General features: G+C 46.9%; 1 protein-coding gene across 2 annotated transcripts in view; it reads left to right on the plus strand.

The window, feature by feature from the left end:
* Positions 1-27,794, plus strand: part of PRKCE (protein kinase C epsilon) — a 465,526-nt gene that overhangs the window by 351,992 nt on the left and 85,740 nt on the right. For both annotated transcript variants that reach the window (XM_080914609.1, XM_080914608.1), the window contains exon 11: positions 23,459-23,613. In XM_080914609.1, the coding sequence (XP_080770735.1) occupies positions 23,459-23,613 (155 nt within the window). The remainder of the gene's footprint in view (positions 1-23,458; positions 23,614-27,794) is intronic.

Consider the following 27,794-nt stretch of genomic DNA (forward strand, 5'->3'; position numbering starts at 1 on the left):
GAGGTGGGCAATATCAGGATGGTGATTGGTGCCCACTTGTGCCAGGCATACAAAGAAGGCTTTGCCTCTCATGTCCCTTGAAGGCCACTGTGGCAGAGGATTTGGAGCCAGAGGAAGTCCTTGTGCTCACCAGGTTCCCTCCGCCCTCCTCACTGGCCATCCTGTGTTCATCCCGGGGACCCAAGGAATCTCGGATTGTAAGATTGATGATCTTACAGTCAGATTGACGTTTGTTTCTGTCACGATTTGTTCTTCGTTCTGTTTTGTTTTAAACCTTAGTTTATTTTATTGTCTCTGACTCCTCCCTGGCCAGTATTATTATGGTTAGCCCAGTGTCTTAGAGAGGCTCTTTCTGTCCGTTTATGGAAATTGAATCATTCCTTAAAGTGGTTCCTGCAGAGGGGCTGGAGCGGAGCTCGGTGGTGGAGCACAGCTCGGTGGTGGAGCACATGCTTAGTGTGGACAAGGTCCTGGGCTTCATCTCAAGGGGATTAGTTTTGAGGCTAAGGTATCGCTCAGTGGTAAGCACCTGTACAACATGCCTGAAGACCAGGGTTTGATTCCCAGAATGACAAAACAGCACGCTAGGGAGATTTTCAGTATCTGAAATTATAGACGGGAATGCTTCCTTGGCACCCATCAGGATCCATGAAGTGAGGCTTTAGATTCTCCCGTTTGGCTGTTGGGGAAAGTCAGGGCCGTCCCTTAGTTTCCTCTGCACGGCCCTGGCATTCCTAAGTGTCCTGGCAGCAGCTTGACTTCATCAATTCTCAGGTAAACACTCCCTGCTGTCCTGCTAGAAGTACAGCGCCTTGAGGGCTGGGGATGTGGGACGAACCAGCTGGGCTCTGGCTCCGGCTGAAGAAGAGGCGGAAGGCAGGGTATGAGAGCCAGAGTGTGTTGTGCTCTCCCTGTGGGCCCTTCCGGGCACATGGATGGACTTGCTCCATCCAGTCGGGCCTCTTCCTGGAAGCCACGAGAGGCCATGTGTCATGAATGTCCCACTGGATTTCTAAAACTGTGCCTGGGAATTAGAAAGAGGACACAAACTGAGGACTAAGCAGTAAGTGGGAAACCCGGACAGGATGATGTCTGGGATTCTCTGGGACACACAGTATGGTTCACCTTAGTGGTAGATTACCTTCCCCTCCCACCCCCAACTACGGTTCCTTTCATTTCCTGTACTTCTTTCACTAAATTGAAGGGTAAAGGTATAGCTTATTCATGTACATGTTAAACACCTAAACAAAAAACATAGATATTCAAGCAGCTTCTCCAGGCTCAGCAATCACATCTTAGGAATGCCCAGTGGAGAAAAGTGAACAGTTCTCCCTCTGTGGACCAACTGTTACCAAGTATCTTGCAGTTAACCATTTAAGCCACGAGGTGGCAACAGTAATTAACAAGGCAAGTGGGTTCCACGTGACTCATCCAGGCAGGAAGAGGAGACTGGAGACCTAAATAGTTTAACGGAGTGAGGTGCCCGGCTACAACAATTCCTTCTGGAGCTTCCGGGTTCCAGAACTGGCAAATACTTTCTTTCATATACAAAATTCTAACGTCAGAAAGGAAAGAAAACAGGAGCAGGGCTATCAGTGAAAAACTAGAGATGTGGAAATGTGCCCGTGTTTCTTCCTCTTTTGTCTGTTTAACATCTAAAATGAAGACATCGAAGTAATTTCTGAGCCCGTGAGCAGATAGCAGTCTCTCCGGCTGCTCTCTAAACCCTATGTGGTGGGGCAAATAGCTAATCATTGGAAAGAGGTGTTTGAAACTCTATGAAACAGGCCAACTTTGTTTGTTTTTATTTTAAATAGAAGTAGCCCATGCTACTGGGTCAGAGAGCCCAGCTACTGTTGCAATTGTAACCATCTGGAAAATGGACAAGAAAGAATGTGTCAAGTGTTTGGTCAGACAGAGGCCCCACTTGTTTTTCTTTTTGGGTGATTCCTGTTCTGTCAAAACAGGAGCAGCAGTCTCCTATCAAACTCAGGGTAGGACCCAATAAGGAACCTGGGAGGAGGGTGGGACAGGCATTTCTAATGACATCACAGAATCTCTCTTCCTCTCTGAACAACTGTCCCAAGCATGAGTCCTCAAACTCTCCGATGGCTAAGAACGTTTTATTGTCTATGAACGTCATTAACAGCCCTGAGATACAAAGCCTCGTTCCTGACAACCGAAGCGGCCTAAATCCTAGTCAGGCATTCCTTGGTACTCATTGGTAGTCACCAATTAATCAGGTTTCTTTGTCCTGATGCTTTCTTTAATAAGAGGTGTTTGGTGATGATGGAGGAGCAGTGTTAACAAGCAATGGCTTTAAGCCCAGCCCAGGGGACTCCGATTACCTTCGGCAGCCTACGCCCTGTGCAGAGCCTGATGGAATGCTACCACAAGCTACACCCTGGGCAGAGCCTGACAGAATGCTACCACTTTTCTAGATTAGATAGAAGAATAAGGAAGACTTTTTTTTTAAGGGTGCCTATGCTCTGGGTTTGGTGACAGTTCAAACAGCGGGAACTAGAAAATGCCACGTTGGCCTATCACTGATAACAGAAAGTATTTAGAAGGCAGCGAATAGGCTGTGGGGTTCCCTGGAAATGGAATAGCTCCAGATGCTTGTGAGTGACCTCATGGGTCCTGGGATCTGAGCCCAGGCCCCTGCAGTAGCTACAGGTGCTGCTAAGTCCTGGGCAATCCCTTCAGAGCCTCCTCTGTTTTTGTGGCTGTTGTGAGCCACCAATCCAGGTTCTCTCTGTGGGTTCCTTAATGCGACATGATTTTCTCCTTCATCCTCTCTGTCATGGCTCAGGCTGTAAACATTGCCATTACCCATGGGTGTGGGGGTAAGGGCTGTTGCTATGGAGACCTTCAGCTCTACACTTCATTTTCAACCAGAATATGAAGGGGGGGGGTGTGTGTGTGACCTCTCCAATCTTGCAAGAACCTGCTTGAATTTATGTGACCTTTAGACATTCTTGACCTTTCCAATTTTTTAAATCTCAATTCTGTCCAGCTTCAGAGCTGGGGTTGAATGTTTTATGATAACAATTCTTCAAACTGTTCCTATTCAAATAGTTTATTTTAATAGAGGTCAGTAGTGATAATCTAGATCTTGAACAATATACAGAGAAGCAATAACCAGTGAACTCGGTCTGTGGTGCCGGCGGGGAGATGTGCTTGGCTTGCACAAGCCTGGATTCTATCCACACTACCACACACTGCCCCACTCGGCTTTGAAGGTATCTGTCTATTAAGAAAGAAAAATGGGAGAGATGGTTGTTTGAACCCTGCACCCTGAAAGAATGCTGCCTGTCTAGTGTGCTTCAGTCATATGGTTTCTCTGTAAGTCCTCTGAAACTCTTAATACGAAACAGTAGTTTTGTCTGCTGAGTTTCCTCACATTCTTTTGAAGTTCCTTATTTCCCAACAAGGGGGAGGGGCAGGTGGACTCTCCTGACAGCATGAGGTCACCTTACCTGTCCTCTTAAGCTCCTGGGTTGGAAGGTGAGCATCCCCACACTAGCAAAAGCCTTCCCTAATCCTTGTCCATCAGAATGGGGGGAAGGCTGTTTGCATGTAAGGCGTGTGTACTGTAACTGTAACTACGTTTGGGAGAAATTGCTTTTCAGATGTCAGCAGAATTCCTTTTTCTTTCCCACTCCAGAATTAAACACTTCTGTTGAGCCTTTATCTTCAAGGTCAAGATCTTGTTTTGTGGAGTGTTTTTGAGACAAGAGTCTCAATATGTACCTGGCTGGCCAGGAACTCACCTCAATCTCTACTTCTGGTGGGATGCTGGGATTAAAGGTGTGTACCACCCCATCTTCCTTCTCCCATTTGTTAATGAGCACACAAAGACAAGCTAATGCTTCGTGGTGTGTGTGTGTGTGTGTGTGTGTGTGTGTGTGTGTGTGTGGTGTCAGTTTTCCTGGAGCTGGGGTTACACACAGCAGTGAGCTTTCTCATGTAGATGTAGATGCAGATAGCAAGGCTGGCAACTAAACTCAGGTCCTCTGAAAAAGCAACATGTGTTCTCAGTCCCTGAGCCATCTCTCCAGCCCTTGAAGTATCAGAAACATTTGTGAAGGCAAGCAAGAAAGAAAAGAGAAATTAAACTATTTTCCAACAGAAAAGTGACTATAACATCGCTGTATTGTATTTCTAGTCCATAAGTGAACATAGACATTCTAATCCCATTGCTGATTCCGAGAACATTCTGAATGGTTCATTAGCTGGTTCTACTGTCTTGTCTGGAAAGCTTACTTATGCAATTGGCGCTGGTTGGAGCTGCAGTTGGAATGTGCCATTTAAGACTGTCCTTCCTTCTTGCCTGCCCATCTGCAAAAGTCCAGGGCTCCTCCTAATTCTGCCTTTGTGTAGCATTCCCAAGGGCTAGATGATGGAGATCCAGCCTTCATGTGGACCTTGGCCTTTCTCTGTGAGAGAACAGGATAGCAAGTTGTGACCTAGAAGGGGTACATGAAAGAGGGGAGGGACTTCTGGGCTGTTGGATAATGAGATGAAATGTAACATTGGAGAATGGGAAGCATTTGTGACTTTACTTCCTTTGTCTTGGTGAATCTGTTTTCCTTTGCTAGCACACCCTTGGGAATGCTAGCTTAGCTACAGTCACCTCAGATAGAAAGCTGGGAGCTCTCCTCACAGTCACCTTCTTCCCCTCCCTCTCTCCTCAAGTAGATAAGGAAGGATAGACGTGTTCAAGGCATCTTGACATTCGCACCTTGAAGTTACCAGAAGCCAGGAAGCTTCAGTTGGGAACTCCAGAATATATTACCTGTTACATTGTGTTCAAATGAACTGTGAAAATAAGTTATTGCTACCGTGTGGGGTGCAGTTTGTGACTCTGTCTCCGAGTCTTATAAATTTCCACCCAGATGACCGCAGCACGGCAGGGGTGTCTGTCTGTGCTGGTAGGCTGCAGGCAACTGCTGTCACTGGCTGACTTTTGGTTATAAGTCCCTGGGAACCACATTGCACGAAGGATCCATTGATGGGGTGGAAGAGTTAGGTCTGAGCAAGGTCCGTCTCAGGCTTAGGGGGGAACGCTAGTGGACCTTTGTTTCAGTCTGTGCTCTTGCTATTTTGACCAAGTTGGCAGTGTTTTATCTCATCCAGACAGAGATACATGACAAGGGACAACTGCCGGTAGCTGACGGTAGCTGACTTGGGTTCTGTGTCTGCATTCAAAGAAGTGCTGTTGCTTCTACACATGGTCAGGACTTAGAACTACTATAAACTGCTTTCTGGTAGACGTGATTAAAAAAACAAAAAGATGAGTAATTCTTAATTACCTTGCTTGCAAAAAATAGGTGGATGTTACAGAATCGCTCAAGCACGCAGGCTCTGAAAGTACTTAAAATGTATGTATTTAAATTGGCTATCAATTGTCCAAGAGATGTATTTCTTTCAAAAGGTAAATTACTAGTTGGTCCTTAATACCACAATATTGGCAAGGCATGGAGCAGTGTGACCATATGTGTGTAGCATGTGTGAAGCCCTGGGTTCGTCCACCATCACACATGGCAGAAAGGGAGGGGTATATCATGTAACTGTACTTGAATCGGTACATTATAAATAACCACTGCACACTGTTTATCTCTGTTCCTCAGAACAATGTGGCTCTCATGGTTTGCTGTGATGGGAGAGGTGTGTGTGGTGATCAAAGCTGAGAAAAACAGCCCAAGGTGGCATCTGAGAGTCCTCCCTGCCAGGCTGGGGTAGACTGAGCCCAAGGCAACGAGTTTGGTTTGTTGGCCGTGCCCTTGGCGGCCTGGAGATCTTGTTCGTCCTTTCTCCCTGTTCTGTGTCTCCGGGTTAAGGCTGGACCTACATAGAAAGTCTGAAGGATAGATATGTCCGGGTGCTCTGAGGGAAAGCTAGCGAACAGGTAAGCTGTGCTTTGTGGAATGCTCCTGGCACCTAGCATATGCTCATATAATACCTACTGAAGGCTGGTATTTACAGGCCATAGTTAAAACTAGCCGTTAGCCCAAAGCAGATCTTGGCGGTTCAAGGTAAAGGAATTGCTCATCTCCAAGAAACCAGTTTACTTGATCACTACTTAGCCGGCCTCCCGGCATTAAATGCTCCCACGTCAGTATTGCACAAGAGCACGCCCTTCTTACATAAATTCTATGTTTGATGGAGAGTTTCCAGACTGGCTTAATGATCCTATCCTTAACTGAGGAAAAATACAGCCAACAACCAAAAAACCTTTAGTGGTTTGCCTCCCACTTTGTCCTATTGATGGATAGGTAGCATGTTGCTCTGCTAGAACACTGCCTGGAAGTAACATGAGGGGAAAGGGGTTTCTGTCAGCTGATAGGTCACAGCCCATCGCTCAGGGAAGCCAAGGCAGGAAGTTCAAATGATTGGACCATATAGGAAGAAACTGGAGCGAAGCCTGCAGATGAATGCCTCTTATTGTCTTTCTTCCCTTCAGTTGCCTCTCATATTTGGTCCAAGCTCACCTGCCTAGGGATGGCACTGCCCACAGTGGGCTGGGCCACTCTACACCAATTAGCAATCAAGAAAATGTCCTATAGAAGCACCACAGGTCAGTCTGATGGGGCAACTCCTCTATCAAGGTTCCCTCATCCTCCATGTAGTGAGTTGACAATAGGACATGTAGGATCAGCCACTAGGATTTACAAAAACAAAGGTTATACAAGAGTATAACTTAGTCCAAATAGAGAATGAAGAGAAGGCATTTGCCTGGGTGAATTCCTTGAGGAATCGGTCGTTTAGGCTGTATGCCTGCATGCTCATTCTGCTAGTGAAGGCTTCAGAAATACAAACCAAGGGCTCTTGGGAGTCAAGATCTTCATATGTTGCTGCATTGGGTATCTAGAAAATGCTGTTCACTCGCATTGGGACCTTAGTATCAGCTGTGTGAAAGTGAAGATACAGTAAACACATCAGTCAGCAACTCTAATTGGTAATTGTTTATAGGTTGATGGTTTCATGAAAGAATTTAAGAGCTGAGAAAAACCATTTGGAATACAGGCAAAATAAATAAATAAACCCCGGAAAACAACAACAAAAACACCACCATATTAAATAACAGTCTCTGATATCAGTATATAAGGTATAAGGTTGGCAGGTGCCAGGTGGGCTTGATAATCAGATTTGAAGTTAAATTAGTCCAGAATAGGGCTGCTTTCCTCAGAGACTAATAGCACCAAAAAGAAACTAGAAAGCATGTGCAAGGGTGGGCTTGGCTCACACACTCCCTGGAAAACTTGAGAAACACCGGTTGTAACCAGTATCGGTGGTGGTGAGGTTTGGGTGTCAGCTCCTGAAAGGAAGTTGGACAGGAGACTGAATTGTTTAAGTGAAAGTTTTAAGTTAACATACAAAGTAATAAATGCCTCTTCATATATCTCTGTCACCCTCTGGTCTCATTCACTCTCCTCCTCAGCTTCCCTCCTCGATACCCTCTTCCCTCAGACTGTCTCATTTACCAGAGGACTTGATGCTAAGGGTGTATGCTAACCCATGCCATTCAAAGTGTGAGCGCTACTTAAGAACATGGTTAGGGAGTTGGTTAGAGAGGCAGGATTTTAGGGTTCACTCTAGACATATAGACTGGGGATTAGGATGTAGCTTCCTGGAATCTGGTTTTGGAAAGTTTCCACTTGAGTTTTCTGAGTACTAGATTTAGAAAGCACTGTGACTGATTAACTGGGGTTTGCTCTCTCTCAGTGACAGTAGAGATGGGGGGGGTGCTTGCAGGGGAGTCTCACAGGGAGGTTGCCTTTGACTTGGCAACCTCTTGGGGGTTTTTGTATATACCTGCTACTTCCCACATGCATCATGAGGGCTGTCTACTCTGCCCATCCCGACAGCTGAGGGAGCCCTGTAACTCTTGCCAGAGGCAGTCTCTGAAAGATGACCGGAGGCCCTGATTGGGGCAGGACAAGCCATGTATTTTTGGTGTACTTCTACAAGGAGGGTGTTGGGTTTTGCTGTTGGTATTCTGTTCTGTTTTATGTTTACTGTGTGTTTTGCAGAGAAATATTTAAACCTAACAAAAACAGACACCTATAATTGTGCTTATAATTTAAAACATAAAATATATTTGTATTCTTAATGACCTCTTAAAATCAATTTTCACTGAGTGGAAGCATTCATTTTATGTAGCATCTATCATAAAATGTAGATTTCTTTAGACACCCATGATACAGCTATAAAAACAATGTGAGTGGAATAAAATAACTTAATGTTGAGCCCTAGACACTCACCCCTGACGCCTTCAGCCTTGCATTCGGATTTTGGATATTTAAATGTAATCTTTATTGGCGGTTCTGTTGAGTGGCATTGAGGGCGACTCCTAGTGTGCAGGAATAACTGAGGCAGTGACCCAGAGATCTGGCCTGCAGTCCTGGCTGACATGCTTACTTAGCGCCCCGGACCAACTCCTTTGTTTACTGAGGTAAAATGTTAAAATGTAGATTTTAAGGCCTATGGTTGGTAGATGTTAATCTTTGCACATTAACCATCTTCCCATTTGCCTTGGGTTAGAAAAACCCAAGATAGGAAAAAAATCAAAAAAAGACTTGCTTCCAAAGAAGGGCATCTCTCCTTTGTTGGCAAACTACAGGCCATGCAGGAGTGTCTGTGTCTTGGTGTTTTGCTGCAAATGGACTGTCGAGACCCTAATCATTCTAACTTCATTGTTCTCTTAAGCCACACCTTCCCCACTGGAGTTGTTCTAATAACTTATAAACTAGAACCTCTAGTGTGGACTCAAACACTGGAGCCTTTCATTCTTCCACGTAGACATTTGAAAGCCTTCCTTAAATACAAGTCAAGTGCTTTGAACGTTGTCTGTCCCTAAACCCTACGCAGCTACAGATTGACCCACTGGGAGTGGGAGTTTCAGAACGCTTGTTTTCCTCTTCCGTTTCTGATGAACCAGGCACCTACAATAAAGATAACTTAATCATCTCTTTCAGTACTTACAGCTGAGACTCTGTTTCACAGGTGGAGAAATGGGTACTGTAGTTCACCAAGTTCATGTGAGTACACTGTAGTTGTTTTCAGACAGACCACAAGAGGGCATCTGACCCCATTACAGATGGTTGTGATCCATCATGCGGTTGCTGGGAATCGAACTCAGGGCCTTCAGAAGAGCAGTCAGTGCTCTTAACTGCTGAGCCCTCTCTCCAGTTGGCCTTGAACCCAGTAGTCTGTAGACGGAAGAGGATTTGGATCACTGCACCATAGAGGTAGAGATGGGGGTGAAGAAAAGCTGTCAGGAAAACAAGTGGCAAACTCTGGTGGGGAGAAGACTGCCAACAGGTGTGGATTACAGTCAGATCATAGACTGTTCATTTAGGTTTTCACCCATCCATTCATCCACCACCACCACCACCACCCAGCCCTAACAGATCTGATAGAGAATGGAGTTCTACCCTGAGAGAGGCCAGACTCCTATCTGAATTATCCAAAGTTTCACCCCATCCTGAAACTCTCACCTGCTGTGTCTATATCTCCTCTCTCCAGGTATCTGGGAACAAAAGACCTGTGAATAAATTAAACACAGGCTGTTTTGGTTCTGTTTTTGCAAGCACTCATGCCTGCTTACTGCAGACACCTGATACTGGCTGGAGGCCGTTTGTGTCTATTTTAAATAAACACATATGGAAATCCCACACCGCCTTCCACTAGTGTAGGAACGGTTCTTCCTCTCACACCAAATATTTACAACTGTATCTTACTGCGCCGCTCACTGCATCAAGCGAGACTGGGTGGAAATACTGTGCTCGGCATATTCCATTGCCTAAAAACCCCGCTTTGTGCTCTGTCTGCCATGAAATGAACATATTGGCGAAGAGTCATGGAGAAGCTCTTCTGCACGCACACAGCCAACTCTCTTGCCCCTTGAACGCTAAAACAATGTTCCAAAGTATTCAGAAGCCGCAGGACCGAGTTGTCTGTGCACCTTCCTGTATTCGGTCCAAGTTGCCAATCCCCTGAATTAGTGCCTTTTGATTTCAGCTCTGTTCAAGCAGACACAAGATGAAAGGGGACCAAGCAGAGTGGAGATGTCAGGTTTACTCTCTCGCTTTCATGAAGTGGCTTCTTTGGTTTGAGGCAGCCAGGCAAATGAATCCAAAAACACTGTCTATGGCACTGAGGGCAGTCTGGAGGGTGAGGGACACGGTTAATGTCAAACCACAGTTAGCAAGCCTTGGGAGGAACTTCAGGCTTTTGATTTGACTTCTATGACCTTACAGTTATATAAACACTGCACATAATGGTATCAGTCACACAGCAAGTGCTTTATTGCAGGCACCACTGGAATGGATTGGGTGAGCCCAGCAGGGTGTTAAGCACTATGGAGGTGTTGCTGGAGCTTCAGGGCCAACACCCTGGCAGTGGTGTCTGGCCACCAGTCCCTGGTACACCAATTAAAGAGAGACATTGTAGTAAGACGACAGATCCAGGAGTTGTATTTGATGTGGTCCATGTGTCATGAGATGCAGGTTTAAAAAGAAGGCCATGGGTATGGCACCAGCAGTCCTGGTGGAGGTGTGGTTCTGGCTAATGGCTGACTGTCTTAGCTATGGTTTGTCGTGTAAGGTGGGCTTCTAAGTAGTCAGAATTGTATGAAATCTACTGTAGAGTTTCCTGTAGATTCGCATCATTTTCCAGCATGCGATTCTTGAGGTAATTTTACTGGTTTGAGGACTGTTGTTTTATTGTCTAATGGCATCTGTGCCTCTCTTTAAAATATCCTCTCTTACTGGTGTGGCTATAGGGATACAACCAGATGCAGGCAACACAGCTCTGGTAATTCTAGGAGACAACCCTTCCGTAGAAACTGTCCCATTTGAGGGCACTGCCATTACTAGTCAGGAGAGCTACCTGGGGGTGCTGGTCAATGCAGTGCTGGATTCTTCTGGAGAGGTCTGGTCTGTTAACCTGTATTCTTGAAAATGCTGCCAAGGCATTCCAACACTTAGGCAGGTCATCTAGTCCAGCCTCTCTCTATAGGAGAGAATAGCCCTGAAGTATGATTATCCAGCTGAGGTCAGACCCCTTCATGTTGGAAGGAACTCTGTGCAGAGTAATGGGGGAGGGAGACTCGCTGTTGACAGACTCTTGGCACTGTACAGAGACTTCGGTCTGCTCTAACAAAAGCGACCTTGATTACTCTCTGCTCTGCCCATTGGTCTCAGCATGGCTCTGTAGCACAGACAGAATCTCCTTGCAGCATGAAGTCTTACCACTTATTTAGGATGGTTCCTCTTCAGTAGGCTCTTTTGCCTAATGGTCCATGTGTTTATTCAGTTCAGATGGTCAACCCCTGACATAGAATCCACTGAAGCCTGCTGTTGCCACATTGTTCCTTGCAAGCCATGGCTTCTCTTCACCCTCCCTTCCGCTGTATGAACTCAAGTTTGTCAATGTCAAACATGGCACCCAGAATGGATGCTACACTGACCAGTGCTCTGACCAGGAGAGTCCAACAGGGACAATAAAAATAGTCTGCATTATTGTCTGTGACATGCTTCTCTTTGGACATCTGTGAGAGTACTCTAAAGCCAAATTGTTGAAGACAGAATGTTGTGTGGCAGGTCAGGAATTGAAAGGGTTTGCATAGCTAGACTGTTCAGATGTTAGCGAGTGTTTGGTGGGTGCATACTGTCAGAATGAAGAGCTATAAGCCTCACGGCATTCTAGGTCAAGAAACATTCTATAGACTATTCAGAGAAGAGACCACAGTGTGTGTGTGTGTGTGTGTGTGTGTGTGTGTGTGTGTGTGGCGGGGGGGGGGTCATTAAGATGAGTAGATAGTTGGTGTATTTATGGTTCCCATAGGTGCAGTCAGCCCTGGCTGTCACACTAAGCCAGGGAGGCATGAGGATGCTACCCTCCTCCTCTTTTTATTGTGATCAACACAACTACTACTATCTAAGCGGGTTACAGTTCCTTCCCACAACCGAAGGGAAAGATCGGTATGCCTTCTTTATTTGGGGTCAGCTTCTCAACCTTGCCTGTCTGTAAAAACAGCTGTGAGCTGTTAAACACTCAGCTCTAAACAGGGCAACCCGTGTAAGACTCAGGGAACATCACAGAAGATGGGGCAGAAACATTTCCATCCAAAGAGAGAGAGGAAGCAGGCAGCATTGTAGAATTTTGTCTTGTGGACATGATCTACCCATTGCATGCTCAAACCATGAGACGTTGATTACCTGCACAGCAATGGTCCCATCAACAACCTGTCATGGAGCAGGGGGTAGCTCAATGCCCTGCCCCATCCTGCCCTGCATGGGGCAGTTCATGGTTGGTGGGAAATAGACATTTTTTCCAGTGTCATATTCATTGGCAAATTTACCATATTCCTGTCAATAATCCCTCACCCAAGCAGTGGTAACCACCCCTAAAAGCAGTACAAGAGGCAACTACTTAGGAAAAACAAAGGATCAGTGGGAGTGGGGGAGGGGAGTGAGAAGTGAGTACGATCACCATACATTATGGGCTTTATGCATATGTCATAACCAAGCCAATCGCACATGGCTAACACATGCTAATCTAAACAATGGGTACGTCATAGAAGGGAAAATGGGCACAGGAACTTGCACATTCACATACCCAAGTGACTAGTCAGTAAGTCGTTCTGTACCAGGAGATGGTAGCAAGTAGGATTTTGTTTTGTTTTGTTTTTTGTTATTGTGGTTGCCTTTCTCTGAGCTGATAGGGCTCCTCTAATCCTCTGGGTTTGCTAGCAGGACTTCAATGTAGATAGAAATTAGCAAGCAAGCGGCGGGACATAGGATTAAGACAGAGAAAGCTGCAACACTAGGCAATAAAACGGTGCAGGACTGATCACCACCCAAGCTGAAGCCCTGTTGACAATGGCATTCACTGTGTAAGCCTCCTGGAACCCAGGACTCCAGCATGACTTCTCTGAGTGTTAACATCTGCTGTTGACAGAGATGATAAGACAGCTCTGGGTTTCTGGAATTCCAGGATCAGCCTTCTGACCAGCTCTAATAATATGTGGGGACCATCACTAGCATCGCTGACCTGGGGGCTGGGGACAATCACTCAGTACTACAGTATCATGCTGCCCAGCCTTAAGTCTCTACAGATATGGGTTCGTTAGAGGGGATGCCGTGAGTACCGGCTCTGACCACCTCTGGAACATAGGAAGGCACGTGAACAGATGAGTTGGATGTTGGATTGGTGGGAGATAGCCTAAGCTCATAGGCAGAGTGCTGATGAGAGACATGCTTGCTGGTGGAACTTGGCGGAGCTGAGGAAATAAAGTTAGGATAACCCTTCTCTTCTTATGTTCAGAAAGACTTTTTAAAAGCCTCCCATAATTGCCTCACATAGGCTTCAAACCTTGGTGACCCCAATGGCTTCCCGTGCAGCCACTCCCCCTTTTCTCCTTTTCTGCTTAAATTACTTCTTGGTGAAATCAAAGAAAGAGTTTATGTCGCCATCTTGTGCAGCACACATAGTCCAGATTCTAGGGCTCCGTTCTTAGTGCAAAGCTTGAAGCTTCTGCAAGAGGTGTGGGTCTCCTTGTTGAGGACGTGACTCGGGGAGCGTGTAGACAATTCACTGCTTTCCTGGAGCCCGAGTGAGTAGCTGGAGACAGAGGCCTCGTGGTGCCAATTAGTGGAGAAGACCTCCAGTGGGGTGGAACCAGGAAGAAGCCAGGATGCTGGGAGGAGGCAGCTCAGCTGGGGCATGATGCTAATCAAACAATAGAGGAAAAGAAAGTGCTTCCGTGAATCAGCCCTACAGTGTCCTTCACGGATGGACAGCCTCTCTGTCTGTCTAACCTCTCTCTATCTGCCATCCAAAGAGGAAGCTGGGAGCAAGGGCACTCCCTTCCTGCCCGACGGAAGGCAGCCTTGCTCTTGAAAGTTATCTCTCTGGTGCCCCGCACTGCTGAGGCGTTTAGGCCTAGTTCGCGTGGACCATCAGAGAGAGCCCCTGGGGAAGGGAAGTTTCTGTGGATACCGGTGGTCTCTGTGAATGGGAAGAGTCTAGTTGGGTGCCGGTGGCCTCTGGGAGCAGAAAGCATCCATTTCTGGATGGCACTGCCACCTTCTCCTCTTCCCACCTTCCACACCCAGACAGAAATATGGGTGGACAGGGGACAGAACTCGAGGTTGGTCTTGTGGTGCTGTCAGAAGGAGAAAAATGCTTATTTGAGTTTGATTAGGTGAGACAATTTGGTCCAACTGTAGGTCCCTTTGAACTTGTGTGGGACCGTGAAAGGCAGCTTGGTTCCAGGTGAGCTAAGGCTAGAAGCCCCGGGGACCCTGAAAGGACAGTAGGCGTTTCACCTATTCCTGGGCACCAGGCCCCTGTCACTAGCCATAGCGCTCCATAGATTTGTGGCCATCAGTCACATAAGGGTAACATCCCAAACCCCTCCACATGTAGAGGATGTGACCTGTGGTCACATAGGCTCAAGACAGATCTCCATTTTAATGAGGTTCCTAAAGGCCTTGAGGGCTTAACCAATAAGCTTCCCTTCCCAGACACTCCTCCCTGCAAAAGACATTTAATCTCAGGTCCACCCTGAGAAATGGGTATGGTTCTACACATCCACTTTCCGCCATGACAATAAATGCCTCTTCTCATTGGGATCTGCTGTGGGGAGCCACTGAGAAGGCCTTCGCCTACAGAGCCACCATAGAAGGCTTCTCTGTGCTCCCAGCTGTGGCTACCACCACGCTTAAGCCCGCTGCCATCAAGCTAAGAACTGTCCCTGCAGGACCAGAGAGACCTCCCCTCTTTTCCCCCTCGGACTCTGGCTAGATCCCCGCAGCCCACACTCTGTCCTCAGCTCTTCTGGGGTATCCAGCAGCGCCTGGGTGTCCAAGAGCATGAGAACCCCACTGTCCAGCCTTGTCATAGGCCCGGGGAACCCTGAGCCTCAGACTGTGCTTCCCCACCCCCAGAGCAGTGTCCGGGACTTCCCTACAGCCCAACACCTGTGTAAGTGGGGTCCACTTCTGCTCCAACCTCCCCAAGCTGTCATGCCCTCTGGCAAAGCCGATTCGGGACCCATAACCCTACAAACATGAACTTGGGCCACCATGTTTAGGCTGAGTAATCAGAGTTTTAATCAATTGTAAACAAACGTATTATTAAATCTTTCATGTCTGTACCTTCTCAACCAATAGTCTATAGTATGTGCTTTTTCCATTTAACCCATTTGGGTAAAATTTACTACAACAACAATAATTTCTACTCTCTTTGACACAGATAACTGTGGTGAGAAGCAGTCTTGTCTATGTATGGGGAAGCACTACTTGCTCCTAAAGAATTCTCTATACACAAAAACATGAATGAAATTCGGGGATGTTATGAGAAGTCTGATAAGGCAAACAAAGGAAGAAATACTAAGTGGTGCACCGGTATGATGAATCCAAATTACTCAGGCTGAGAAGAGAGGAGAGAAGGAAGGTAGTTGCCAGGGGAGACGGAATTCAGGGTTAGTTTCAGTAAGAGGATTGCGTCCTAGAGCTTTGCTGTATAGTGGAGTCCCTACAAATGCTGCCCCCCTTACACACACACGCACACATACACACACACGCGCCATAAAGAGAGACACATACCCAGATACTGACACAAACACACTTACATACACATATACAACATAAATCAGTCACATATAGGCACACACAGTAAAATTACTGCAACATTTAAGATAGTGGATGTAGGAGAAAGACAGAAAATGTCTTTTTAATTAATTAGTTGATTAATTAACTAATTTTAGAGACAGGACCTCATGTGGCTCACTCAGGGCTGACTTGAACTCCTGATGCCCCTGCCTCCACCTCCCAGTGCTGGGATTACAGGTGTGTACCGCTGTACTTTCCCAAAGGGAGAGCTACTCCAAGCTCCCTTCTCCTAATGTACTACTTCCAAGAAAGTGTTCCTTAAAGTCAGCTTTAATTACGTAGCTTTAATTCACAGCTCCAAAGCTTTTTAGAATTCCCAGTTTCCCACCTGAATTTCGGAACTCTCAGATCCCTCTGGGACCCCCACTGCAGCCTATCTCTACCTCTGTGTACTGGGTTCACGCAGTGTTTTGTAGGAGGCAGTGTTCCGGTGCTTGGGGTTGGTTTGGTTTTTATAGTTCAGGTGGTTGTCCCAGCCCCTTTGCTCCCTCATGCTCATTTCTACGCACCTCCGCACCTCCGCCCTCTGGGACACACTCGCTCTTGCCAAGGCTTTCATCCTCCTCAAGTCTGTCCTCCAAATCAGGTGAATTTTAACCAGATCTCGGAGCAATGACCAGTTCTGCCAGTACATTTGTATTCTGGGGAACAGGGAGACCATGGTCATGTGACTGTCACCCATGGTGAACAACTGGTCATGTGACTGTCACCCATGGTGAACAACTGGTCATGTGACTGTCATGCATAGTGATCTATATATGGTAAGGCCTAAATTACAAGTGTCCAGGAAAATTCAGGGCAGACCCCAGTTTTCATAGACTGCTCAGATCCTCGACAGTTCAGTACAGACTCACCAAGTGTCTAGAACTGCTCTCTCATGCTGTTGGTTTGTAAAAATTGTGTTTCCCTTTATTTTATGTGCGTCTATGTTTTGCCTGCATGCATGTTTATGTGAGAGTGTCAGATCTTTGAGTTACACACAGTAGTGTGAGCTACCATATGTGTGCTGGGATTTGAACCTGGGTCTGGAGAGCAGTCAGTGCCCTTAATAGCAGAGCCATTTCTCTAGTCTCTCTGTGGTTTCTTATGTTGCATTCCTAGCTCACCAGACACCTAACTACAGGGTGAGTACAAATGAAAGGCCTGTGTTGTGGTAAAAAGGGGAAACTTTTTATCCCGTGATAGTGCCTAGTGCCCGCACTAGTAGGGCCACATGGCACCATGGGGTGTCTTATCTCAGTGGCTCCATGCTGCCCCCAAGTACTCACAGACCCCGGCTTTCTTTGACCCAGGCCGTCTTCTCCTCCTGTTGCAACCGTCCCACTGTGTTGGTTTCACTCACTTTCCCTTGGTGGGTTGTTGCCAAGCCTTGCACACACACATCCCTACTCCGTGGTAGGCTTTGTGCGTCCCACCACAACACCCTTTTTTGAACTCAATTAAGTCACCACATCAAAGAACACACCAAAAAACTCTGTTGGCATCATATAATTTGTCCACCTAGATAAGTCAACTCATCCTGTACAATTCCATCCCTTATAAAATATTTATAGCAACCTGTATCTATATAGAGATGTGCTGAGAGAAATATCTACGTCTGCCACCATATTGCTCCTCTTGAATCTCCTCTCTCCCGCCTTACCAAAACTTTCTCCCCACCCCATTCTCTGCTGTCCGATCATGTATCACTTTGACATCAACCTACGCTTCTGTGTTGCTGGCTTCGAGCAGTGGTTCTCAACCTTCCTAATGTTGAGCCCTTTAAAACTGTCCCTCACGGTGTGGTGAGCGCCAACCATAACACTGTTTTTGTTGGCACTAGATAACTCTAATTTTGCTGATGTTGTGAATCATAGTGTAAATATCCATGTTCTCTGATGGTCTTAGGTGAAAAGGTCATTCGACCCCCAAACAGTTGGCGACCCACAGGTGGAGAGCCGCTCACTCAGATGATGTGGGCATGGAAGAAGGGTGGGAGGTGTCACTGAATAGTAGAACTCTGGTCTAGCAGGCATAAACCCGTGGGTTCCATCCCCAGCACTGGGCAAGGTGTCATGTGAGATGAAGACTAGTGACTCCCCTGCTACCCTGGAGAAGTCATTGGTACCCTCATGGCTGCAGCAAAGGCAGATGACCCCAAGTCCAGTCTTCTGCCTTTGTGTGAAACGGGAAAGCGATAGAATCTCTGTACACATAAACATCTAACAAATGATGGGGAGTGTATGTCCAAACAAATCCAGCTGGCAGGACACACGGTGCCGCCGGGAGGAAGCCTCTGTCTTATCTGTCCTACCTTGGAAGGTAAACGGAGCTGCAGCCCGGGGTTGCCTTCGAAGACTGGAGGGTGGGTATGCTGTATAAAGGAGGCTGCTGGGAATTCAGAGCCATGATGTGGCTCTTCCACACAGCATGGGTCATTCTCTCCGCATCTTACCCTAAATGGTCATGACACACAATCTCTTCACAATTCTTATTATTCTACTTGCTATCACAAGACCGTAACATTTTAGACAGTCAAGGGAGATTAAGGGAGGAGGTAGAATAGGCTTTTCAAACCTTTGATTACCTCAGAAAACATATTTGCTTACTTTACCAGGAAGTTGGTTTTTGGTTTTGTTTTCTCTGGGTGCCAAGAGGGGATTAATGAGTAGCCGCTGGCTTTGCCACCTTTCTTTTGATTTCAGTTTATATAATTAAGCAGTTCCCAGAATGACTTGAGGTTCCTCCTCTGCAGCAAAACACCCCTCTCAAATGTGTCAGAGGTCAGCAGCAATCCACACTGAATAGAGGGTGGGGAAGGAAAAGGCTTATCTTGCTTTCAAATATCCCTAATGTGTGAAAAGGGTCAGTAGCTAATGCTTTAGGAGAGGGGACATAGGGCTTTGTGGGGAAGAAAGCAGACTCTAAGAAAAGTTTCAAATGGACCTCGATTAGAATATATCAGAAATATTATGTGGGCATCTGGTTCCTTTGGACTTCCTAGCAATGGAGGCATGTAGTGGATATTCAAGAATGCAAGCACTCAACATGGATGTGTTAGGAACCTACTATGTGCCAGAATTGGCCCTAGTTGGTGGAGAAAGAAGGGAATAAAACTTGGTCCTCTTATGATGCTCAGAGGAACAAAGCCATCATTGCCAAGAGCCTCCTGTGCACAGCCTTAAGCTGAGGTCGGTTGGCTTTGTTTGCAAGGGTGTGGCCCTCAAAGAAATGGTCATATCACTTCAGGTAAGGAAATCTCTTGACAGGACAGTAGAACTGACTGTCACTATGTAGATGGTTGATACAGACAGGCACCACTGACTGAAATGGTCTTTCCTGATCACACAGGCAGGGGGCTCCCTGTAGCAGGCTTACTCACTTTTACCTCTTCACAAAGTGAGAATTTGTGGAGGCAAACATTAGGCCTGGCTTTGACTCCACATCTTACAGTCTCACCCTTCCCCAGACATTGTGGGCTTTCTGCCTCTGCAGTACTGATCTACTGATACTGATACAGGTTCCTCACGTAGCCCAGGCTGGCATCCACCTCAGTGTGTAAAATAGGGTGGCATTGAACTTTTGATCTTTTTTGTCTCCCCTTCCTAATCACTGCCCATGTAATACTAAGGATAGAGTCCAGAGTGTCCTACACAGTAAGCAAGCACTGCCTACCGAGACACATCCCCAGAGCTGTACCCCTTATTTTTAAAGAAAAAATTTTTAAATTCTTTCTGGTCCCTCAAATTTTCTTAAAAATAAAATAAAAATTAATCCAAAACCATAAACAGTGCCTGCTGTCCCGGAGCATACGAACTGCCTTAGTTAGGGTTTCTATCGCTGTGATAAAACACTGTGGTCAAAAGCAACTTGAGAGGAAAATGGCTTACTTCAGCTTATAATCCCATCACTGAGGGAAGCCAGAGCAGGAACTCAAGGCAGGAACCTGGAGGCAGGAACTGAGGCAGAGGCCATAGAGGATGCTGCTTACTGACTTGCTCCTCATGGTTTGCTTGGCCTGCTTTCTTACAGCACCCAGGACCACCAGCCCAGGGATGATATACCTCCCAGAGTGAGCTGGATCAGAGCCTACCTCCCCTAACTATCTTCAATGAAAAAGAATGTACCACAGGTTTGCCCACAGGCTAACCTGGTGGGGGCACTTTCTCAACTGATGACCCCCTTCTAAAATGAAATAGCTTGTGTCAAGGTGACATAATTCTCGTCAATACTTAGGTCCTGGAGAAATCATAGTCACACAGATACAAAGACACACCCCCTCCACCTCCCCAGCTGAATGCTACATAAGACAGATAGGACCTTGTCAGGAAAGTGAAGAACAGCTTCCTCAAAGAAAAGATGGCCTCACCGATGTCTTTGTAATAAGGAGACATGGAGAACTCATTGTAGGAGAGGGAGAGAGAGGAGGTCTAAGCAGTCAGAGCATGAATCAAGGTTCTAGGGCAGAAAAGATAGCCGGAAGGGAAATGACTCAGGATCATGAGTCCTACAGTATGGTGAGGTGATTTCTGCCTGTCCTAAGAGAAACACAGGCCTTTAAAAGAAGGTCTTGGCAGATGACGCAATGAGGAAAAGCCCTCGCTATGGAAGCATAGGGGCCTGAGTTTGAATTCTTAGCACCTATTCAAAAATCTGGATATGTCTGCACTTGCCTCTAGGATTGGCAACAGGAAGGGGCAGATTTTGAGAATGCTTTGATCAACTAGTCTAGCTCAAAGGGCAAGCTACTAGCTCAGCGAGAGCCTCAGAATCTAGGCAGTAAGACAGAGAATATACAAGGAGACTTAATATCTGGCACGGGGCGTCCATACATGTGGACATAGTTACACACACATACACACACACACACACACACACACACACACCAGTACAATAAGAAGAGGAAAGTCAGATAATATTATCAGGTTTCCATCTTAGCAGAGCATCTCTGGCTTCAGAAGAGCCAGGCTCAGGAACAGGAAGCTGAAAGACATGCAGAAGCATTCCTGACAAAGCAGAGATCTCAAGGAGAGAGAGAGAGGTGGGCACAGCAAGGGTAGAGACCAGGAGAAGTGGGCAGGTGTGAGAAATGAAAAGGTACAACAGCCAAGACCAACAGGGCTGGGAGGGTGTTGGGGAGGAGGGAGAGGGAGCACTAAAGAGGACTGCTGAGGTTCTGACTTGAAAACTAGTTGGAGGTGAAGCCCAGACCCCAGACAGGAAACTCCATATGGGAGCCAGCTTGCTGAGGAAGATGATGGGCTCTGTTTTGACATGTTGGGTTTGGGTGCCTGAGGGCATCTGGAGGGAGATCAAGAGCAGATCTGTGTGTCTGGAGCATACAGAAGTCTAGAAGGAGGACAAGCATGTGTCATCCACTCACAGAACTATGGGAGCTGTGGGCGTGCAGAAATAAGCTCATGCCAACGAGGGAGGCTTGGGATCCAACCAGGCTCAGCACTTCATGGGAGTAGAGAGGAGACATCTACAAAGAGACAGAGACATAGAATAGAGAAAACAGACTGAGGGAAGGGGATAGACCCAAGGGAGAAAAACAGCCTGAGAACCAAGGGAAAGAAGGTGATCGGGGGAAACAGATGGAGAGAGACCGGAAAAGAGAGATTGCAGTAAAACAGCCATTACTACCACCAGTGATAACAGTCTTGGCTAATCCTTATTGAGCACCGATTATAAACTGGACATTTTTTTAAACAATAAACAACATGCGAATTTTTAAAAATACGTTTATTTATGAGTATACTGTAGCTATCTTCAGACATTGGAATCCCATTACAGATGCTTTCGAGTCACCATGTGGTTGCTGGGATTTGAACTCAGGACCTCTGGAAGAGTGGTCAGTGCTCTCAACTGCTGAGCCATCTCTCTAGCCCCAAAATGAAGGTACAAGATCGCATCCTGCACCTTCACCTTGCTCAGTTCCCTTTGTGTTTCCACTACTCTGCCTGTTTCAAAACTCTACCCTTGACTGTAGACCACCAGACACCACAGCCTGTCTCTCCCCCCTTCCTCCAGTCCCTGAACAATATCCCACATTTGATCTGCTTAGGAAAGGGTGAAATGTGCCAAGTGGACTCAGGCCTCTTTTTCCTCAAGTCACCAGAGATGCAGATAAGGAGCTCTCCTCAGGGGAGAAAACCCTAGAGCAGTGGTGGTTCTCAACCTCAGTGTCTCGACCCCCTTGGCAAACCTCTGTCTCCCCAAATATTTACATTATGAGTCACAACAGTAGCAAAATTGCAGACATGCAGTAGCAACAAAAATAATGTATGGCTGGGGGTCACCACAGTAGGAAGAACTGTGTTAAAGACTCACAGCATTAGGAAGGTTGAGAACCACTGCTCAAGAGGGGACATTGTTCTGAGCCTCAGGGGAATCAGCCCTGACAACCATAACTCTTTGTTGCTGTTTGTTTTCATAAGATGCCTTACAGGTCATTTCGCATGAAAACATCTCAAGATTCCCAGAGCTATCCTAACAAATTGCCTCAAGTTGAGTAGCTTCAAATAGTGGGACATAATTTGGTCCCAGCTGTAAAGGCCAGACCTCTGAGATCTGAGACTAGGGTTAGCTGCCTGGACCAAATCAAGTAGACAGTGCCCCAGGCCATTGCCCTCACAGACGGTTCCTTCTTCCAGGATCCAGGGCAGTGGTTTTCAACTTGTGGGTGTAGACGCCTTTGTGGGTGACGAGACCATTTTACAAAGATTTCGTACCTGACATCCTGAATAGCAGATATTTACATTATGATTCGTAACAGTAGCGAACTGACAGCTAGGAAGTAACTATGAGAATGATTGATAGGGGTCACTACAGAGGAGCTGTATTAAAGGGTTGCAGGAAGGCGAGGAGCGCTGGCCTGGAGGGGGAGCTCTCTGTATCCTCTGGCTTGTGACTGAGCTGCTCTAACCTGTTTCTCTGAATGATTACTATCTCCTCCTCCCTGTTACGGTATCCCCCTGCCTCACGTCTCACCTCTCAAAATGACGTGCTTAGTCACATCTGCAAAACCCCTTTGGATCCAGAAAGCGCCAGCCCAACATTTCATGCATAGGGCCAGGCTTTCTTTGGGAGAATCTTTATTCATTATTCAGTCTGCCCAGCATGTCATCACACCTTGAGTTTTCAGAGTGGGGACCTGTCTGGGGCCACATCTCCCTGCATGGTTAAAATCAAAACCTCGTTCTCTTTTCTGTTAATCTCCAACTCATGTCATAGAAGAAAGATAGAAATGAGGTGTGTGTGTGTGTGTGTGTGTGTGTGTGTGTGTGTGTGTGTGTGTGTGTGTGTAAGAGAGAGGCAGAGAGAGACTGAGGGAGACAAAGAGACGGAGAAGGACAGAGAGACAGAGACAGAGAGAGACAGAGTTTTAGTAGCCCAGGATGGCTTTGAACTCATGTAGCAAAGAATGACCCCCAGCTTCTGATCTTACTGCCTCTACCCACCCTGCAAAGGTGGGACCGCAGGCTTGCATGATACACCCAGCTAATGTGGTGCTGGAAATCTAACCTGGGGCTTCTTGAATGCTAGGCAAACCCTGTTGCAACTGAGCTGTAGTCCCATCCTCAAAGACAGAATTTATATGGCACTTGATACCCTGCCTCAGGTACTCTCTCCTCTTGTCTCCCTCTGGACTACTCCATCAGCCTTCACCTGCCATGAGGCCACCTTTGACCCCATTTAGTCCCAGTGACCTGGATCACCAGAGGGTAGCTGGCTCCAACTAGGACCCGTACTGACGTGGGTTACGTAGCATTTTCTTTTTCTCCCCTCAGGACCGCCTCTTCTTCGTCATGGAATATGTGAATGGTGGAGACCTCATGTTCCAGATCCAGCGGTCCCGAAAATTCGACGAGCCTCGTTCTCGGTTCTACGCTGCAGAGGTCACATCTGCGCTCATGTTTCTCCACCAACATGGAGTGATCTACAGGTAGCCTCTCCTCTCTTCCCTTTGCTAGATGCAGAAGCAATGGCTTCTCCAGACACTTGAACAACTGCTGGCCTGTCCTCAGCTGGTCCCCAGCACCGGCCTGAGCTTTGCTGCATGTTTCAGTTTACATACAGAAGCCTCGGTGGCGGGGTGGGAGCAGGAGGGGTGTCCGTCACTGTGAATGTTAATGTTCAAAAGGCCCCAGGAGACTTGACCGGGTGTTGGCGCTCGTTTTGATTTAATGCTAACGTATGACATTTAAGCGCTTGGCTCTGTGTGATCTTAAGGCCACCCTCACTTCTCTGTCTCCTCCACCCTCTTCCTCGAACATCAGGGTATTCTCTTGACTTCTTCCTCCTGTGCCAGGAGCTTCCTCCACTTCCTGATCTCTTGCCCTTTCCTGGGTTTGTTTGGCTTAGTTGTCTCCAGTCAGTAGACTCTGGGAAGGACAAGTCCTGTAGAGTGCTAGAGGTTTACACACCAGGGGCGGGGGAAGGAACTAGACTTTATCCAACAGGAAGTGACTTTTTTTGGATTGTCCAGTCTTTTATTTATTGCTAGTAGCCCAGTCCCTTTCCAACACACACACACACACACACACACACACACACACACACACACACACGTTTTCCAGTAAAAGAACAAAACTCTTTACGCAGGCTTTTCTGTGAGGTCAGGAATTCTTGGAGGAAGGCGTAAATATTTATAATTAGCAACAAGGATACTAAAGTTCCTGAAGGTTTTTCCAATGACTGTCCATTTCTTTACTTGGTCTTTGCTTTTCCCTTTTCTAATAATTGCGTGGAGGAGGAACTAGCTTGGCTTAAGTCAAAGGTAGGCATGCACTTCAACATGTCTAACCTCAGAGAAGTACCACAGCCTCCCCTCAGGGACTACTGGGCCCACATGAGGTGAAACCTCTTCTGATGAGCACAAAGGTGAATTTGAGTCTATCGTTAAGAGCATTATGCTCATGGTGAACGGAATGGTACATACCTGTAATTCCACTTACTCAGGAGTCTGGGGCAGTTGGCTCACATGGGTTTAGGAGTTTAAGAACAGCCTATTAGAAACCCCATGCCTTTGCCACACAGTGTGTCGTCCTCTCGGTAGTGACATCATTGCGTTGTGTTGTTTGGTGGGCCGGGGAGGGAGCATACAGAATGGCTCCCTGGGGCCACATTCAGTTCTGTTGGCTGCAGGCTGATGGTGCTTTCTCTCCCTCCTTCCTCAGAGCACATTGTTCTGAACAGTCAAGGTTGGTAGCTGTCTCCACAGCATTCTACTTGACTAGCTCCTGTCTGCCTGCCCTGTCTCTCAAGGTTTCAGTCTAGAAACCTGACTGGGGAAAGCAAGGGAATGAGGAGAAGACAGGATTCGTGTACAGAGAAGCTGCTTTCGGGTGGGCTGTGTGTGTCTGACAGCCGCAGCAGCCACCCTAATGGGGTCGTCCAGAACCTGCTAGCTGGTCTCGGTAGGAAGTGTCTGCGAGTGAGCAGTCCTGAAGAAGAAAGCTACAGTGGCTAGTTTTGCACACATGTATCAGTTGTTTGTGAACAGTGATCATGGACCGGAGGAAGACTGCCCAATTCCAGTTTGTGTCAACAGTACGCACTCAGGACTTCTGTTCTTTAGATTCAGTCAGGGTACCCTTGGCTCCCCACACCTTCCTCAGTTTATTCCAGAGGCCTCTAGCCATGTCTCCTGTCTAGACGCATCAGCCAGGGTGTGTCTCTGCAGCTCTGTCCCTGTCACTGGTGAATTAGTTGTAATTTGAGACTTCCATTGCTGCCCCTACCATGAATCATGTATGCAAAGTGTAGACCAACCGTTCTCACCCTGTGGGTCGTGATCCCCACAGAGGCCACATGTCACATCTCTACAGCAGTTCATAGCTAGCAAATTACAGTTATAAAGTAGCAACAAAATAATTTTGTGGTCGGGGGTTACCACAACACAAGAAACTGCATTAAAGGGTCGCAGCATTAGGAAGGTTGAAAATATACCACTGATATATACCCCTGGCCCCCACCCCAGAACAATTTACAAGCTGGCTGAAATTATGGAAGTTAGGTGTGTGAAAGGTCTTCTCTACTTTAAGGCAGCATCCCATTCGATGTCAGTGACAAGAACTCTTAGTCCTTGGGACGTGTTCATTCTGCTTCATGGGGACAACCACCCACATCAGAGACTTACTTACCTGCAATAAGTAGCCTGAAGCCATACTTGATAACAACGGGGAGCAGAGTGGAATGGCCGACCACCTCGGCGGAACACTGTGGCCTTCACTACCCAGCCCTCAAGGTTGGGTCCCTCGGCCTGACCTTCCTTTGTAGTCCTCTGTGTCTGTACCAGCAACCACCAACTCCTCTGACTTCCAGGGCACAATACACTTTCAAAGCTTGGGCTGATGCAGATGACCCTATTGTTAGCATCCTTGGTCCTTGGAAGATGAAGCCCAAACCCCATTGTCTGACTCCCTGTCCCATCGGCTGTAGGACTGCTGTGCAAGGCTCAATGGTTTTGGAAGTGAAGAGTGAAAGATGCAGGCTGAGTGGAGACAACGTCCCCTTTTCTACCCCGTGCCTCTTGCTCTTTCGGAGCTGCCGTCAGAGAATACTTGATCCTGGGTGACTTATGATAGGGAGAAGTTCTGTGGCTCACACATGTAGAGACTGAAGGCTAATAATGAGATGCTGGTATTTGATGAGGGCTTCCATGCTCTGCCAGAGTGTAATGGGAAGTGTCATATGCCTAAGGGCAAGAAAATGGTGGCCAAAGTAAAGGGAGGACGTGACAAGCAATGGTAAATCTTCCCCTGGGGTAATGGCATCAGTGAAGATGGAGCCTATGTGGTTGAAATACCTGAAGAATCTAAGAGCCCACCTCTAACTCCCATCAGGGTGGCACTTAAGTCAAAGCATGCATTGCACATGGACAGATACTCAAATCATAGGGTCACGTTTCTCACAGCTACCACATGTACTCAGAGGGCCTTGGTGGCTCTGAACTTTCAACTTTATCATCATTTCCATTAATCATGTATGCTGCCTTTATGTCATCCATATTACACCCATTCTGTCCCCAGTGAGTTGGGGCTCCCAGTAAGAGTGAATGCTAGCCACTTTATGGTACCAGGTTAACTCGTATGCATAAGTGGGATAGTGTCGGGAAAGACAAGGATGCTATGAGTTGAGGTTCACTGAAAGTAGCATGTCTTAAAAACAAAATGCGAATTCTAGGTAGTACTCCAAGGGTTCCAGATGGATGGGGTTTAGGGGCTAACTTGGTATTTTCTTCTCTGTTGTATTTTTGTGAAGAGTGCCATGCCAGTGGAACTCTTAGAAAAGCGTTCAGTTGGGAGGGGAGTTGTCTTGCTGTAACAGAAGCTTAGCTCATCATCACCATGATTACAGAGCATGGTGGCACACATGGTGTTAGAGCCATAGCTTAGAGCTTTACATCCTGCACATCACAGGCGGGAAGAAAAGCAAAGGGAGTACTTGACTATGCCTGGAGTGGGCTTTTGAAATCTTAGAGCTTACCTACAGTGGTACACCTCCTCCAACAAAGGCACACCTACTCCAACAAGACCACATCTAATCCTTCAAAGCCCCCTAGCAACTGCTCATTGGGCTCATTCAAACTAATACATTGGGGAACCACAACTCTGGAGGAATTCCCTTCTGCCTTCAGGATCATAACCTGTACCCCAGCTCTGCACAACCTTCCCTTCCTGCCTGCCTGCTATGGCATTATGCTTCTCCTAAACAAGATAGGATCTCTCTCTAAGTCACATGTTTTACCAAACCCTTGGCTAACATGATCCCCCTTTTCTTAGATGCATCTTCTCTCAGTGAGAGCCGCTGACAAGAGTGCTTTGGGGGAGGGTGCATAGCCCAGAACTCCTCTCATTTACGATATTCAGTGCATGCTTGTTCTAGAATTTTCTGTTCTAGAACTGTCCATTCTGGAACTTGCTGCTTCGCAAGGCTGTACTTCTCCAACATCCCTGTTTGAACCATTTCTGGCATCTTTATATATATACTCTGAAGGCCACCTCATTCCTTTCGGTTTTAAATTGCAGATTCAGGAGAACCATGAGATCTCTATTGTCCCATGTCACCTTCATTCCAAGCTGCCATCAGAAGGGCTGTCAAGGATCTGAGTCTGAGGTTGAC

This window comes from Micromys minutus (genome assembly GCF_963924665.1).
Source record: "Micromys minutus genome assembly, chromosome: 3".
Lineage (NCBI taxonomy): Eukaryota > Metazoa > Chordata > Mammalia > Rodentia > Muridae > Micromys > Micromys minutus.